Source organism: Diplotaxodon limnothrissa, linkage group LG1 (genome assembly GCF_057381915.1).
Source record: "Diplotaxodon limnothrissa isolate DT_005_m linkage group LG1, D_limnothrissa_male_GT1.1, whole genome shotgun sequence".
NCBI classification, from domain to species: domain Eukaryota; kingdom Metazoa; phylum Chordata; class Actinopteri; order Cichliformes; family Cichlidae; genus Diplotaxodon; species Diplotaxodon limnothrissa.
The window spans coordinates 41,631,251-41,646,483 of NC_140596.1; the positions used below are offsets into that span (position 1 = coordinate 41,631,251).

The 15,233-nt window shown below is 43.3% G+C and overlaps 1 protein-coding gene and 1 non-coding gene across 9 annotated transcripts in view; both read left to right on the forward strand.

Moving 5' to 3' along the window:
* herc1 (HECT and RLD domain containing E3 ubiquitin protein ligase family member 1) overlaps window positions 1-14,778 on the forward strand; it is a 92,728-nt gene extending 77,950 nt beyond the window's left edge. For all 8 annotated transcript variants that reach the window (XM_085350481.1, XM_085350525.1, XM_085350502.1 and 5 more), the window contains exons 70-79: window positions 572-741; window positions 2,101-2,239; window positions 2,585-2,754; window positions 5,883-6,052; window positions 6,296-6,461; window positions 6,565-6,641; window positions 7,798-8,050; window positions 9,172-9,324; window positions 10,160-10,465; window positions 14,159-14,778. In XM_085350481.1, coding sequence (XP_085206607.1) covers window positions 572-741; window positions 2,101-2,239; window positions 2,585-2,754; window positions 5,883-6,052; window positions 6,296-6,461; window positions 6,565-6,641; window positions 7,798-8,050; window positions 9,172-9,324; window positions 10,160-10,465; window positions 14,159-14,344 — 1,790 coding nt within the window. In that variant the 3' untranslated portion in view covers window positions 14,345-14,778. The remainder of the gene's footprint in view (window positions 1-571; window positions 742-2,100; window positions 2,240-2,584; window positions 2,755-5,882; window positions 6,053-6,295; window positions 6,462-6,564; window positions 6,642-7,797; window positions 8,051-9,171; window positions 9,325-10,159; window positions 10,466-14,158) is intronic.
* On the forward strand, window positions 6,738-6,842 carry LOC146640234 (U6 spliceosomal RNA). Its single transcript, XR_014906389.1, has one exon. It is a non-coding gene; the product is annotated as a U6 spliceosomal RNA (small nuclear RNA).
* Window positions 14,779-15,233: the final 455 nt, after the last annotated feature.

Consider the following 15,233-nt stretch of genomic DNA (forward strand, 5'->3'; position numbering starts at 1 on the left):
TATTAGCTGTATAATACCAGCAGGCCAGCTCTGATAGTCATTTGGTTTGGCTTCGTGGGCCAAATGTAATTAGGCTGCAGGCCAGAGTTTGACACCTATGGGTTAGAGCAACATGACCGTGTTTTTTTCTACATTTAAAATGCAGCAGTGAGATGAAACAGCTGTGACTGCACACTACCCAAAGCTAAATGTGCTTGTGCAAAAACCACGTTGATGGTATTAATGCAAAAATAATAATGTACGCCCTGAGATAGAAACCTCTGTTAGTGACATTATGGTGCTCTATAAACTCCATAAGACAAAACTGAAACCCACAAACCCCTCAGTCCCATTTTTCTTATTTTATACGGGATATTAATAACACAATAATCTATAATCATATTAATGAATGCTAGTGAAAACAGTAGTTTATTATATAACATATTAAAATGAGTGTGATATTTAGATTTGGCCATTAGTGGTTTTAACACTGATTATGACAATTACACAATTGAGTTTTCACCATGAAGTCAAAGTGAGATTTTTTCCGTGCCATATTATTCAAATATATTTTTACCTTTTTTTGTTGAAGACCGCCTAATTGGCTTGCCAGAGGGTCGAGCCAGGAACCACAACCGGCCCCAACAGGTACCAGGTCTCTCAGGGATCCACATCCAGGATGTCGCTGTAGGAGCTGAACACACTCTGGTACTCTCCTCCACAGGAGATGTTTACACCTGGGGCAGCAACTCGGAGGGACAGGTAACATGCATACAATGCTTGTGGGAACATAAGTGTCAAAGTCTCAATAAGACTGTTTGCTGCTTATCTTATTTGAAGTAAATGGATTTACTGAAAATGTAGCCTTGTCATCTATCTTATATTACACACATAGAGAGCCTTGTGGCACACAATAGCTAAGACAAAAGGACGAGGACTCAGAAGCAGCCAAAGAAAAGTATCATTCAGACAGATATGATGTGAGCCACTCCAAAGCAGAACCAGATACACCACCCCAATATTTCAGCCTGTCAAGGAAAGTATGGTGGTGGACGGTATCAAACGTAGCGTTTCACATCAGAATATTCTCCAGCGTCACTTTGCATTAAAATGACACTGGACACTCAAAGAACAGAATGAGCCCCAGATTGAAATGTCTCCAGCACACTGTCTTTGTTTAAGACTGGTGTAATCTGCTTAGTCATAGCCTTTTCTAAACTCTTAGCAATAAATGATCATTTTGAGATTGGTCTGTAAATGCTAAGAAAAAGAATGAGTTGCCCCCAATGAGCAGGGACTCTCTCAGTGTTTCAAAGCTCCTAAGAGAAGTCTTTGGCCCATCCTTGGCCTCTGCACTGACTGGTAGATTCAGTTCAGTTGAATTCAGTTTTATTTATATACCAAATCACAACACAGTCGCCTCAAGGTGCTTTATATAGTGAGGTAAAGACCCTACAATAATCCAAACAGAGAAAACCTCAACAAAACTCTACAAGCAAGTGCTTTAGTGACAGGGGGAAGGAAAAACTCACTTTTAACAGGACGACACCTTCAGCAGAACCAGGCTGGTAAATGGACTAGTTCTTATATAACGCTTTATAGAACTTGAACTTTTTCTAGTGATCTAAGTGCTTCTGTCTTGGAGAGCATTGGAATTAGTATCTTGCCCACAGATATTTGGCATACAGCGGCCAGGGATCAAACGCAGCAGATGACCTGAGCTACAGCCACCCCTTCAGTTGTAGCAGCGATTAGCTGCTCTGCTTCGCACAGGACCCAGAATCAGGTCATCTGCAAGATATTTAGCACGAGGTTCTCCACAAATCTGAGTGTGCAACTGGAGAGGGGCGCCTGTCGTCCAGCAGTCACAAAACGCTCAGCCAGCTGTCTTAGACTAACAAAAGATCCAGAGTGCTACGGTATCACTGAGTCTAAGCAGAATTCCTGCTGTGCCTCTCATACTGTGCAGGATTGCTACTGCAACAACACATCATCAGCAGGGTAATACTAACATTGCATTGTTTGCATTCCTGGCAGTCAGGTTTGATTTATTTTCAGAATTGATCTTGAGCTGTTATACACACTTATTCTTAAATGTTGACTTATGACTGTGTTGTGCAGCTGGGTCTGGGACACACCAACCATGTTAGAGAACCTACACTGGTAACAACGCTGCAGGGCAAGAACATCCATCAGATCTCTGCTGGACGCTGTCATAGTGCAGCGTGGACGGCTCCCTCTGTGCCGCCTCGAGCACCAGGTTACACAGACACACAAAATTCACATAATGCCTCCTGATATTTTGATACTTTCTCCCAGATATCAGATTTCCTGCTGTGCTGCTGGAACGTACAAAATACCAGAGTGTAATGGTTTTATTTTTATGTATTGTGCTTAGAAACCTGCCTTATAAACCACATCACATAGAAAATATGTCAAAGGGATTAGAGACAGAGCTTTGGATGGCTGCCACAACAAACAATAATTAGCATAACTGTGACAGCAGAAAATCTCTTTAATGTAACTTTTGTCATGAATGAGTCGACTTTTCTTCCCACACTTCTCAGTGTTCAGGGTGATCATATCTCACTCTAATCTTCCTCAGGCTCATCTGTACCTCTTCAGCTTGGCCTGCCAGCAGCAGTGCCTCCTCAGTACAGTGGGCTTAAAGAAGTGAGCATCGAGGCAGTGAGGGCCCGTTTGCGGCTCCTCTACCACTTCTCTGACCTCATGTACTCGTCATGGAGACTACTCAACCTCAGCCCTAACAACCAGGTGGGCAACGACTACAATAAAAACAAAAGACACTTGTACAGAAAATGTTTAGAAATTTGGTAAAAAATGTGTTGTTAGAATTTTTTGTAATGTGATACCAGTTATATTGTTCTGAATGATAGGCTTTAGCAGCCTTTGATATTTGACCTGGCAGTGATGCTAAGTGTTAGTTATGTCTTACTGTGTATTTTATCTACTACAGAAACAGCTTCTGGAAAAATACTGTTAGTTTAGTGCCTCTAACACATTGACTGTAACAAGCTGAAAACTCTCCCATAGATGTGAACAGAATGAGAAGAAGAAAATGACTAAACTTAGATTTGTCTTTCCTTTGGTTTGCATCTCCAGCCTCAGTGACTGAAGGCACAGTCCAGGCTCTGAACACCTTCACTCTCATAACTGAAAGGCTGTAAAGGTGATTGAGTTCAGGCATAAACCCAGAAAAGGTGCATGTTGTACACACTTTTCGGTGTTTATTATGAAGCTCGGATTGCATCTTAAAATCTGACATTTGTGTTGTCACTTCCTGCGTTGACTGCACTAGAAGGAGCCAGTCACCTAAATATACAGCTAAATGAACACCCCCTGTCTCAGTCACGCTTTGTGACTTCCTCAGCACACTGTAGAAACACTGTGTGTCAGACACAAGCCAAAAGTCAGCACTCTGTCCTGGAGGCAGTTGGTGAAATTGACCTCTCAGTAGGTTGGTGGCCCCTTGTCCAGAGTCCTCCGATGGAAATGGTTGCGTCGTGGTCAATTGCAGAGAAGAATGAGGGCAGTAAGTCTTCACCCTGGAGGCAAAAAGGTCTACTTTTGCCTCGACAAACAGATCCCACAACTGGCCACTAGTAAAGGGTGTAATATTCATTCCCCCCTCTGGGGTTCCTGCCTGGAGAGAAAGTCCAGCCCCAGCATGTGTGGCTCTCGGAGACAGAAAATGAACACTAAATCATGAAAGCAGAGACTGAGATAGGTTTAACAGTGAAGGGGTACGTGCCCCTGTCTGGGCGTTTGTGTAACAGACCACTGTTGAACTGGACAAAGAAAGTTGAGAGCTTGAAACACGGCTGGGAGCTCTCACTGATTGGTGTGCAGCCTGTGCTGCACTGAAATTCAGACTCTGATGAGGGTGAGAAACGTGGGATTACCTGTTGTGGTCACCTGAACATCTGACAAGTCCGAACTAGGAATTACAACCTGAAACAGCAAAAATATATTTTTGTGTGCAGGGGGGTTTGTGACTTAAGGAGTGCCTCTTGGGCAGCACCAGATAGGGGAACTGGCATCTCCCTGCAGTTCTTAACTCAATCCCATAGCTAGGAGGACTGAGACGTCTTTCTCCTGGGCGTTGGGGCCCAAAGGTGGACCTTAGCTCCAGGCTGACTGGCGTGGAAGTTACCCCAGAGGCTGGGCTCTTGCTGGTGGTACACCCACATTAGCAGCAGTCGGTCCGCTCTCGGCGGTGGGAAGAGGAACAGCTAGCCTGTGTCATGTCTGGGAATGATATCACGCAAAGCTGCCGTCTGCTTCTTCCTCAGTTCAGATTCAAATGACCTGACAACAGATACTGGCTCATCCAAGTAGATAGCACTGTCCCTATCTGAGGTCAGATGTGCTACTATTATTGAAGCCATCTCTCTGTTAGGGAGCACACCACAAAGGGCACGGAGAATGTATTCCATTTTTACTTGGTTCTTATTAAGGTAGAAGTAGTTGTCTGGGGAAACCAATGGACCCAAGTTGCACCGGGTACATCGCCTGGTGCGACTGTATCACAGTGACTGAGCTCACGGCATGGGCAGCGCCCGCCTGAGAATTATAAATCTTGTCGGGCTGAGATGCAGAGCATGTACAGTGCTTGGATGGAAGAGATGTGGGATCAGCTACACCATATATGTGGAATGGGGATGCCTCCAGAAATGTAAACGGTAAATTTACCAGCTACAGCCATTCCGTAGGAGGCGGGTTGGCTAAGCCAGCCTTCTTTGTGCTGTCCAGCTCTAAATACTGTCCATAGCTGGGGATTCCCTAACCCAAGACGGTGGCTTGACACATGTGAAGTGGTTAGCTCGGAGACAAAGTCTGGGAATACTGGAAGGCAGTTATACTCTGTTGTCAGCTTCGCTGGAAGGAAAAACTCCACACACTGCCAGAGATTTGTAGATGGCCTTTCCACTCTGAGCTTCTCCACTGTGTGATGAAACGTGGAAAAAACAGAGATGTTGTTTTGGCCTGCAAGCGGAGCAGCGGCGGCACACTGAGCCGACAACAGGCTCTGCTGTTCATCCATGAGAATGTCGATGAATGCCCAAGCTGATGTCCAGCACGTCATCATGTTGGTGAGCGTCCGCTGAGGCTAGCCAGTGCTCCCGCGTGGTTCATCCTCAGTCAGTCCAGATATTTGCAGAGACATCGACCAGATACTCCTCATCTTCAGATTTGGAAAAGCTGGAACCCTAGCGAGGGTATTGCAATGCAACAGCCGTTCTAGCACTTTCTCCGTCTTTCCAGGGTCGAGCCCTGGAGCTGGCAACAACATACACAGGCTTACTTTTCCTGGCGTGGTAAGTCCCCAGTCAGACAGGGCAACCTCATGCTGGTCATGCAAACAGCACCCATTAGGACGGGAGAAACAGAAGATTTCTGCTTTGCTTGCTTTGGTTTGGTACTCATGCCAAAATGCAAAGCAACAGTGCTGCACAAGGACACTTGAAATTTCCACTCTGTGGGAAGCCCACACACCAACTGAACAGTGGAGGCTAACACCAACGAGGCAGTTAAACTGACTTCATGCCAGCAGACAGCAGCTCTAACTATCAGTAGCTAGCCCAACTCGGCATCCCCTCAGTTTTTACGCTCAGGTGAAGTGTGAGAACTGCAGGATCAATGTGATCACAGAAGTCTATATGTGTCATCACAGGGCACGAATAGAGGTGCCTTAAGCCACAACATGCAGGGGCGTGATATCCCAAACTATATGTGTTGTATGGACTGAAAGGGGACTACTATGTTACATCTTAATTGGAAAGATTTTTTCTTCCCTATAGTTTAGACGTTGCACAAATGTAGGGAAAAGATTTGGGGCTCCTCTTAATTAGTAAATACTAAATGTCATTTTAATTCTGCAGAGCTGTACCTCCCATTACAACGCCGGTACCTGGGGAATCGTCCAGGGCCAGTTAAGGCCCCTTTTGGCTCCCAGAGTGTATACGCTGCCTATGGTGCGGTCGATAGGCAAGACCATGGTGCAGGGCAAGAACTACGGTCCCCAGATCACTGTCAAACGCATCTCCACACGGTCAGTACTGGTAACTGTTTTTAGCCTGCAGTCAGAGGTTTCCATACACTCACCACTGGTATGAAGGTTTTAATGGTTGTTTTAAACTGTTCCAGGGTGGAATTGTTGTACTGCATAAAAAAATAGATGCATAACTACTTCATCAGCTACTGATGTTATAAATATAATTTTGTGCTTAAAGGTAAACTTAAAATCCCCTTCTTCCTTTTCACTTTGGTTTTCCATCACATTTGAACTCTGCAGAGGTCGGAAGTGTAAACCAATCTTTGTACAGATTGCTCGGCAAGTTGTAAAGTTGAATGCTTCAGATCTCCGACTTCCCTCAAGAGCCTGGAAGGTCAAACTAGTTGGAGAAGGTGCTGACGATGCAGGAGGGGTCTTTGATGACACCATCACAGAGATGTGTCAGGTATGTAAACATCTGGACTTGTTAGAACAAATTTTATTCCAGCTGTTTACTGGATGTCTGATAGAGCTACTACTTCTTCACTGTCATGTATATCTATCCATAGGAGTTGGAGACAGGAGTTGTGGACCTGCTCATCCCATCTCCCAATGCCACAGCAGAGGTTGGCTACAACAGAGACAGGTGAGAAGACCTTAATGAAACATGTAGGTCAGTTAATGTGTTGGAAGTTGTAGGACTTTAAGAGAGTAACTAATCCTTTGTTTGAAATAAAAGAAAGACATTTCTTTGATGGCATGCGCTAAACTGGATATGATACAGGGAAGATTAGCATGGTCTCTGTGCAAGGATGACACGTAAATTCGTGAAGCGTTCCACATTTTTCAGCGGAGGCTTCAAACCGTGTCTGCTGTCTATTATATTGGGGAACGTTCGGTTGCTAGCAAACGAGATGGACGAGCTAACAGCGCTGACACGGAGTCAGAGGGAATATCGTGAGTGTAGCTTGATGTGTTTCACCGAATCATGGATGCACCGGGGTATTCCAGTGGACAGTGTGTCTTCCACACTGTTCGGGCGGACAGGGACAGCGCCACGAGCGGTAAGCAGAAAGGAAGAGGGCTTGCTGTTCTTGTTAACAAACAAACATAACAATCAAAGACTCGGGCCGTATTATTTGATCAGGGAATTTACCCTTGTAATGTTGGTGGCTGTTTACGACACTGCAGTGAATGCTCAGCCACCTACAGCCGTATCCAGAGCTGCACCACTCCCTCAGGATTGTTTACGAGTCCATTGTGGCCAGTGCCATCCTCTATGCTGTTGCATTCTGGGACAGCATGCCAACAGACTCAATCAACTGCTCGGCAAGGCCAGTAATGTTGTGGGGATGGAGCTGGACTCTCTTAGGGTGTTTCTGACAGGTGGCTGTTGTCCAAGATAAGGACAGTGATGGACAGCACCTCCCACACACTGCATGACTTGCTAGCCAGTCACAGGAGCATGGACTGAGACACAGGAAATCATTCCTGCCTGTGGAACTCCTCCATCTAATACGCCGTACACACTGCAACAATTACACCCTTTGCACACGCTCTACAGTAAAATAACGAATGACAAAGTTTCACAGGTTAGAGTCAAATGTCAATCATATACATTTCACCTCTATAATATTCTTCATATGTATAAGTGAGCGATTTGTATGCGTGTATATTGTGCTATTTCTTAAATGTGTAAACTTTGTAATAGTCTAGTCTGTTACTGTTATTGCCTTGGAGCAACTGAAACCCACATAGTTTCCTTCTGGATTATTAAAGTATTCTGATTCTGATTTTGATAGATTCCTCCTCAACCCGTCAGCATGCCTGGATGAGCACATGCTCCAGTTTAAATTCTTAGGTATTCTTATGGGGGTAGCCATCCGCACCAAGAAGCCCCTGGATCTGCACTTGGCTTCTTTGGTTTGGAAGCAGTTGTGCTGCATCCCCTTGTTGCTGGAGGACCTGGAGGAAGTGGACCTGCTCTATGTGCAGACACTCAAAAGCATTCTTCACATTGAAGACAGCGGCATCACGGAGGATAATTTCCATGAGGTTAGAAAAGCATTTTGATTGTATGTTCGTGTGAGGATTATACTTAGACATTTAAATATTGAAACCACACTAAAGCAAGCCAGCAGCCACAAACACATCCATTGAGCAGCGTTAACTGGGGTTGTTTAATAGAACATTAAATTCAATGTTTGGTTCATTTTTAGTGCAACAGAGAAAAAGCAGATGTCTACATTTAAGAACAGTTGAAATATGAAAGAAAACCTGTGTAATGTTACTTTGCTTGAGACAGGCTTACCTGGGTCCAACCTGGAATTAGGCCGGGGGAGCGGCTACATTGGCAAAGCGGGCTGGGTATCGTCTAACGTTGGGCAATATCTAAAATCTTTCCAACCGACATTCGACATGGGCAGAGCAATATATAGTTATGCACAGACTGATTTGCGCTTTTAGGCTTTATAGGGTGAAAGGTAAAGACCCTACAGTAATACAGAGAAAGCCCAACAATCGAAAGACCCCCTATGAGCAAGCACTTGGCGAAAGTGGGAAGGAAAAACTCCCTTTTAACAGGAAGAAACCTCCAGCAGGCTCAGGGAGGAGGAGCCAGATGGGGGTGAGGAGAGGAATACTGAAGAAAAGACGCTGCAGATGAGAGCTCATTTCTGCCACATGAGCTTTCATGCGTTGGATGAAATGAATAAATGAACAGAACAATGAACGGTTGTTAGATTTAGTGGAAAGCTTTTATAGAAAACCATACAGTGGCCTTTATTTACCATGACTGCAGACGTTATTGACTTGTATTCTATGCTTTGCTTGTCTTTCTAATGCGTTCTCTTTGATAATATAATTGTCATATTCTAGTACAAAGCCTCATTTTGATCTGCTTCTTTTAGGCCATGGACATAACTGCTTTTTAACTACGTGTTCAAATAGAAAAACAGCAGTTTGTCTTATCAAACTCAGATCTGGGGACAAAGATTAATTGTCACTGATCCACAGGGCCCAAGGTTTATTATTTAGGACTTAGAGATGTGGAGATTTTAGGTATATTTTTAAATCATTAATGTAATTCCATCACAGGTCCTTTCTTTATGAAGTGAAGTTCTCTAACCTCAGTGAGCTCTTTGCCAGTACTCACAGTTTTTGTGTTTGTTTTGCAGATGATTCCTCTGGATTCCTTTGTCGGGCAGAGTGCAGATGGTAAAATGGTCCCCATTATCCCAGGAGGGAACAGCATCCCTCTCACTTTCTCCAACAGGAAGGAATATGTGGAAAGAGCTATTGAGTACAGACTGCATGAAATCGACCGTCAGGTACAGAAAAGGCCTTTACACACCAGACATGTCAAATCCATGCGAATATTTTGTGTATTAAAAATATTTTTCGGACTCACCTCTTCAGTACAACAGCACAAACTCCATTTTTCCAGTTTTCTGGATCTGAATAAACAGATCTGACCAATCAGATCACTGCCTTGGGCAACAAATGCGATTGTAAGTCAAATCATGCAATGATATGGAAATAGTAAAATGTTACTATTTTACCTCAGATTGGATGGAGTCAGATTCTCAGTGTTTTAAGTTTCCTGTTTAGAGACATCAGGACGAGCTCGTCGATGTTGACTCTTTTCACAGTGTGTTTTTTTTTCTTTTTTTAAAAAAATAAATAAATATGTGTTTATTAAAAACATGGATTAACTTCAAAGTCATAAAAAAGTGTGGAAGTGTTTTAAACCTGTGTTGGGTCAAAGACCCACTTATTGGCCATAGCTGTGGTTGTAACTAAAGACTTCGGATAGACGTCTGGGAAGCATTTTGACTTGACTTTCCTTTGGAGTTTATTTGGGTCATATGAAATTGAACTGAACTTGTACGTCTTGGTCATACTGTTTCAAAACTTCGTTGGCTAAGGACTTCTCAGTCACCAGTTGTTAGCCACTGAGCATTCACAGGGGAATGAACAGATGATCCAGATACAGGAACACAGTGTTTGTCTGCTGTTTCAACATGGAAACCCTAATAACAGCAAGCTGTGTGCAGGACTGGAAACAAACAAGAACGTCTCTTTAGCTGAACTGACCGTTAGATAAAACGTGACTTTGGCCTTAACACGGACATAAGTCTTCTCCTGTGGGCTCATCTCTCCCAGGTGGCAGCAGTGCGTGAGGGCATGTCGTGGATCGTGCCGGTGCCGCTACTGTCCCTGCTCACTGCCAAGCAGCTGGAGCAGATGGTTTGTGGCATGCCGGAGATCTGCTGCGATGTGCTCAAGAAGGTGGTGCGCTACAGAGAGGTGGATGAACAGCACTCCTTGGTGCAGTGGTTTTGGCAGACCCTGGAGGAGTTCTCCAACGAGGAGCGTGTCCTCTTCATGCGCTTTGTCTCAGGTCGCTCGAGGCTCCCTGCTAACACAGCTGATATCTCCCAGAGGTTTCAGATCATGAAGGTGGACAGGGTAAGTAGAGCGGTGCATTGTCATGGTAAATGGTAAATGGCCTGTATTTATATAGTGCTTTACTAGTCCCTAAGGACCCCAAAGCGCTTTACACAACCTGTCATCCACCCATTCACACACACATTCACACACTGGTGATGGCAGCTACATTGTAGCCACAGCCACCCTGGGGCGCACTGACAGAGGCGAGGCTGCCGGACACTGGCACCACCGGGCCCTCTGACCACCACCAGTAGGCAACGGGTGAAGTGTCTTGCCCAAGGACACAACGACCGAGACTGTCCGAGCCGGGGCTCGAACCGGCAACCTTCCGATTACAAGGCGAACTCCCAACTCTTGAGCCACAATCGCCCCGTCATCATGAAAAAATGCCCAATTATTTTCCTTAAATCCCTGGGGAATCTAAGTGATATTTAGGATGGTTTATTGGCAATGAGCTGAGCAGGGAAAATAACTTTTCTCTGGATGAGGCAGTTCAGAGACAGAGGACCTCAGTCTACGTTTATCTGGGGGCATTTTGGTTCTTTTGTTCTCCCATCTTCAATGGACCGCTGCGTAACTCAGGACACTATTAACTATCGTTATGAGTGTACAATAACATATTTTTGCATTTCCTGGCAGTGTGAATGCTGGAAATTTAAAGATTTTGCCTGAAGTGTTTAAAAATATTTGAAATAGTCAAAGCTGAACTTCCTGAATGAGCTTAATTTAATTAGATTACCAAATTATCAGCCAGCTTTAGTGTAAAAAGTAGAAGCACAAAATTGAAAAATGGGCTAAATAAAACCAAAAAGTCCATCATTTTACTCTAAAATAATAGCCACGGGTGTCCGCTTTCATCCCCGGTTATTGTGATAGATATTTGTCTCTCATAAATGTCCCCAAAGCGCTGCCTCCTCCGTCCAACTCTTCCACAGGGAACAATGTGAAAACCGTCTAAATTTCATGTGAAAATCCGAATCGCAGGCTGTTTCCACACTGTCACGACATCCACATACTAAACTCTACAGATAGGAAAATTTAAGAATTTGTAGACTAGGAGTTGTTGGCGCTCACGGTGAAAGAAGTTTCCTTATACAACAGTTTTCTCTTAGGAAGCATTTCAGAGACAAATTTCTGTCTATTTCAACCTGAAGCTGACAGAAGTCTGGGTCACCTGACAAGAGTCACTATAGCAACCGGTCCTCACACCTGCATCCTGATGGGCGCTCTCTCACCCAGCCAAGATCCATCTCAAATTATATCAGTTTTTACTCTCCAGCCATTATCTTCATCTTAAAACGTAGGGCGGTTTGTCCTCAGCCTCACAAACCGACTCTGCCTTCAGGCTCGGGCTCATAGTAGCCCTGGCCTGCATCTTAATTAGTGAATTAATTAAGATGCAGGTGTCAAAAAAACAACACAGTGCTTCAGAAACACTGTGCCGAGGCTTTGTTCATCAGCACATCACTCCTTCAGTACCTGATTCTTTGGTTTATAAGGAAGTGAACCACTGGCAGGATTTGCGGTCTTTTGTGCGAGACATAGTGAACTGCTGTGCGACATTGAGATATGGAGTCAGCAACAAAAAGAAGATGTTCTGCCTATTCCTGAATAAAAACCACTTTAATAAGGAGTTCTACCCACAGGTCTAAACTGTACATAAGAAATGCACCGTACATATATAGTGATAGAATTATAACCATCACTAATCTGGGAGTTAACATGAAGGCAGATCTTAAACTTGGTCAGAGCTTTTTTAAATTTAAGCCCGTCTTATCAAAGCAGCTTTTTGAGACAGTAATCTACGCCTTTGTTACTTCTAGGCTGGATTATTGTAACGCACTTTATTGTGATGCAGTGCGCCTTTTAACTGGAACAAAAAAGTCTGGGCACATTACCTCCATTCTAATTTCACTCCACCAGCTACCTGTACCTTTTAGTTCTTTTATTTTTAAATCTCTAATTGGCCCTTACCTCTCGGGGCTACTACAGCCATATACACCTGCCTGCTACCTTACGTCCACCAATCAGCAGCTCCTTAAGGCACCAAAAACTAAGTATACATTTAGAGGTGCTTTTGAGGAGGCTCCAAAGGGGCTGTAGCTTTTATTAAATTAGATACAATTTTATTTTATGTGTTTATGCTTTTTGTATATGTACAGCACTTTGTGAACCCTGGTTTTATGTTGGTGTGGTATTATATAAGCTTTGGTCACTGGTGAAATACATAATCAGGCAGAGGCAGGGACCTCACAGCACAGGCGTAGTCCCAGCCTATTATAAGAGTGTGTTGCACATTATTATATATAGTCTTTTTTTATGAATAAAAAATATCAAGACGTCACAGGTTCTGTAGAGCAGTTCATTTAACTTTTAGATTCAAGCTGCGCTTCATATTTTTGGCCACCAGAGTTTCGTGCTGAAAAGCTTCGAGTAATGAAGTTTCATTTGTCCATTAAACATCTTAACATAAAACCAGAGTTCACAAAGTGCTGTACATGCTAATAGCATAAGTAAAGAAAATTAAAATGAGATAAGATAAAATAAATAACTAAAAACCTAAAATAAATTGAAACATGTTAAAACAAATTGAGTCAACCCCTCTAATCAATGCCAAAGGCTTCAGCGAATGAATATGTTCTAAGAAGACTTTTAGATTCAGAGAGAGAAGAGGCCTAACATGCAAGGGCAGATCGTTCCACAGCTTCGGAGCAGCTACAGCAGAAGCACGATCACCTTTAGATTTATACTTAGTTTTCAGTACCTTAAGCAGCTGCTGATTGGCGGACCTAAGGGAACGGGCAGGTGTATATGGTTGTAGTAGCTCGGAGAGGTAGGGGGGGGGGGCCAGGCCATCAAGAGATTTAAAGGCAAATAAGAGAATTTTAAAAACAATCCTGAAACGTACAGGTAGCCAGTGGAGTGAAATTAAAATTGGGGTAATGTGCTCAGACTTTTTTGTTCCAGTTAAAAGACGAGCTGCATCACTAACCCCACAATAAAGTGCGTTACAATAATCCAGCCTAGAAGTAACAAAGGCATGGATTACTGTCTCAAAATGCTGTTTCAATAAGAACGGCTTTATTTTGGCTAATTCCCTCAAATGAACAAAGCTAGATCTGACAACAGCTCTGACCTGGCTTTCAAGTTTAAGATTTGCCTCTATTTTAACTCCCAGATTAGTGATGACTGGTTTAACATACTGTGCCAGCGAACCAAGATCTATAGTAGTGGCCTCAGAAGCGCCACCAAAAACCATCACTTCCACCAGGGTATTTAAAAGTAGCGCAGACTGGGGGGCAGAGCCTTGAGCTTCCACGTCCGTCTTCTGTGTCATCACCACCCAGTGTGGATTTGCCAGACGGAGACCGTCTGTATTTTTAAGATCCGACTTTCATTTTTGATAAAGCGTATAGCTGGGATGACCGTGAACCCTTCCTTCGTTATGCTGCAGTAGGCCGGACCTGCTGGGGCTTCTCATGATGCATGACCACTTGCATGTTTCTTCTTCACTCACATTCACTCACTTTCCATTAAATCATTAGTGTACTGTTGTTTGTTCTTTACCTTATTATATAAAGTGCCTTGAGGCGACTGTTGTTGTGATTTGGTACCAACTGAATTGAATTTAGGAGAGCAGCGTTTGGCCTGCCACAGAACGACACTGTGTGAGGTTTAAGTAATTTGGAATTTGTTGTGTGTCCTCCACAGCCCTACGACAGCTTGCCCACCTCTCAGACATGTTTCTTCCAGCTGCGCTTGCCTCCGTACTCAAGCCAGGCTGTCATGGCTGAGAGGCTGCGCTACGCCATCAATAACTGCCGCTCCATTGACATGGACAACTACATGCTCTCCCGAAACGTGGACAATGCCGAGGGCTCTGACACTGACTACTGATCCAAGCAGTTCTTCACACGCACACAAATAAACTCGGCAGAAATGAGCAGGAACAGCCAGTATTATCCAAACCGCACCATCGTAGGAAACTCTTAAGCAGATGGGCTATTTTCTAATCTGTTTTATGTCGATTAAACAGCACAACTTTTCATTTCTCTTTGTGGTTTATTAGCAGTTTTTATTGACACAAATTCATACGAGAAATGCATTTAGTGTTTTATTATCTTTTTTTGTGCACATCCCATTTTCAGGGCTTCTGAATGGAGATATGTTTATTTGTTTGGAAATGTGTATAGAACCTTATCAAGCAAGCTGTGGAGAAAGAAACACATTGTACATTGTGTAAAATGCTACATTAGGGAAAATGTCATATTTATTGTTTTCATTGCCTATGCCAAGTTTCCCAAACCATATAAAAGACCTGACAATAAATGCTGCATAATTGATTTGTTCTGTTGCTGGAGTTGGCTATTTCCATGGTAAAAAGAAAAACCCTTCATCATAAATGGATTAATTTATGTGAGAAGTACAAAATATCACAAATGCCACTGTGTGACAGGAAGAAATAAACTGGAAAAAAATAACGACCCGAGCAGGTGAAACAGATTCTCGTGACGCGGCGCTTTGGGAAGTCCCTCCTTCCCATTTCCTTATTTTTTTGCACATTTGTCATATTTTCATTATTTCGATCAAACAAATGTTAATGTCGAACATAGATGTCCCTAGTAAATACAACATGCAGTTTTTAGTTGAGTCCATTCATTACACGAAACATCCGTGACAAATGGTTAACTTACTCAATCTAAAATGAAATCTTCACTTTAAAAATGCAGAGTTTTTACTGGAGTTATTTTTATGTAATAGTAAAATGTTTTGATGATGAAAAATA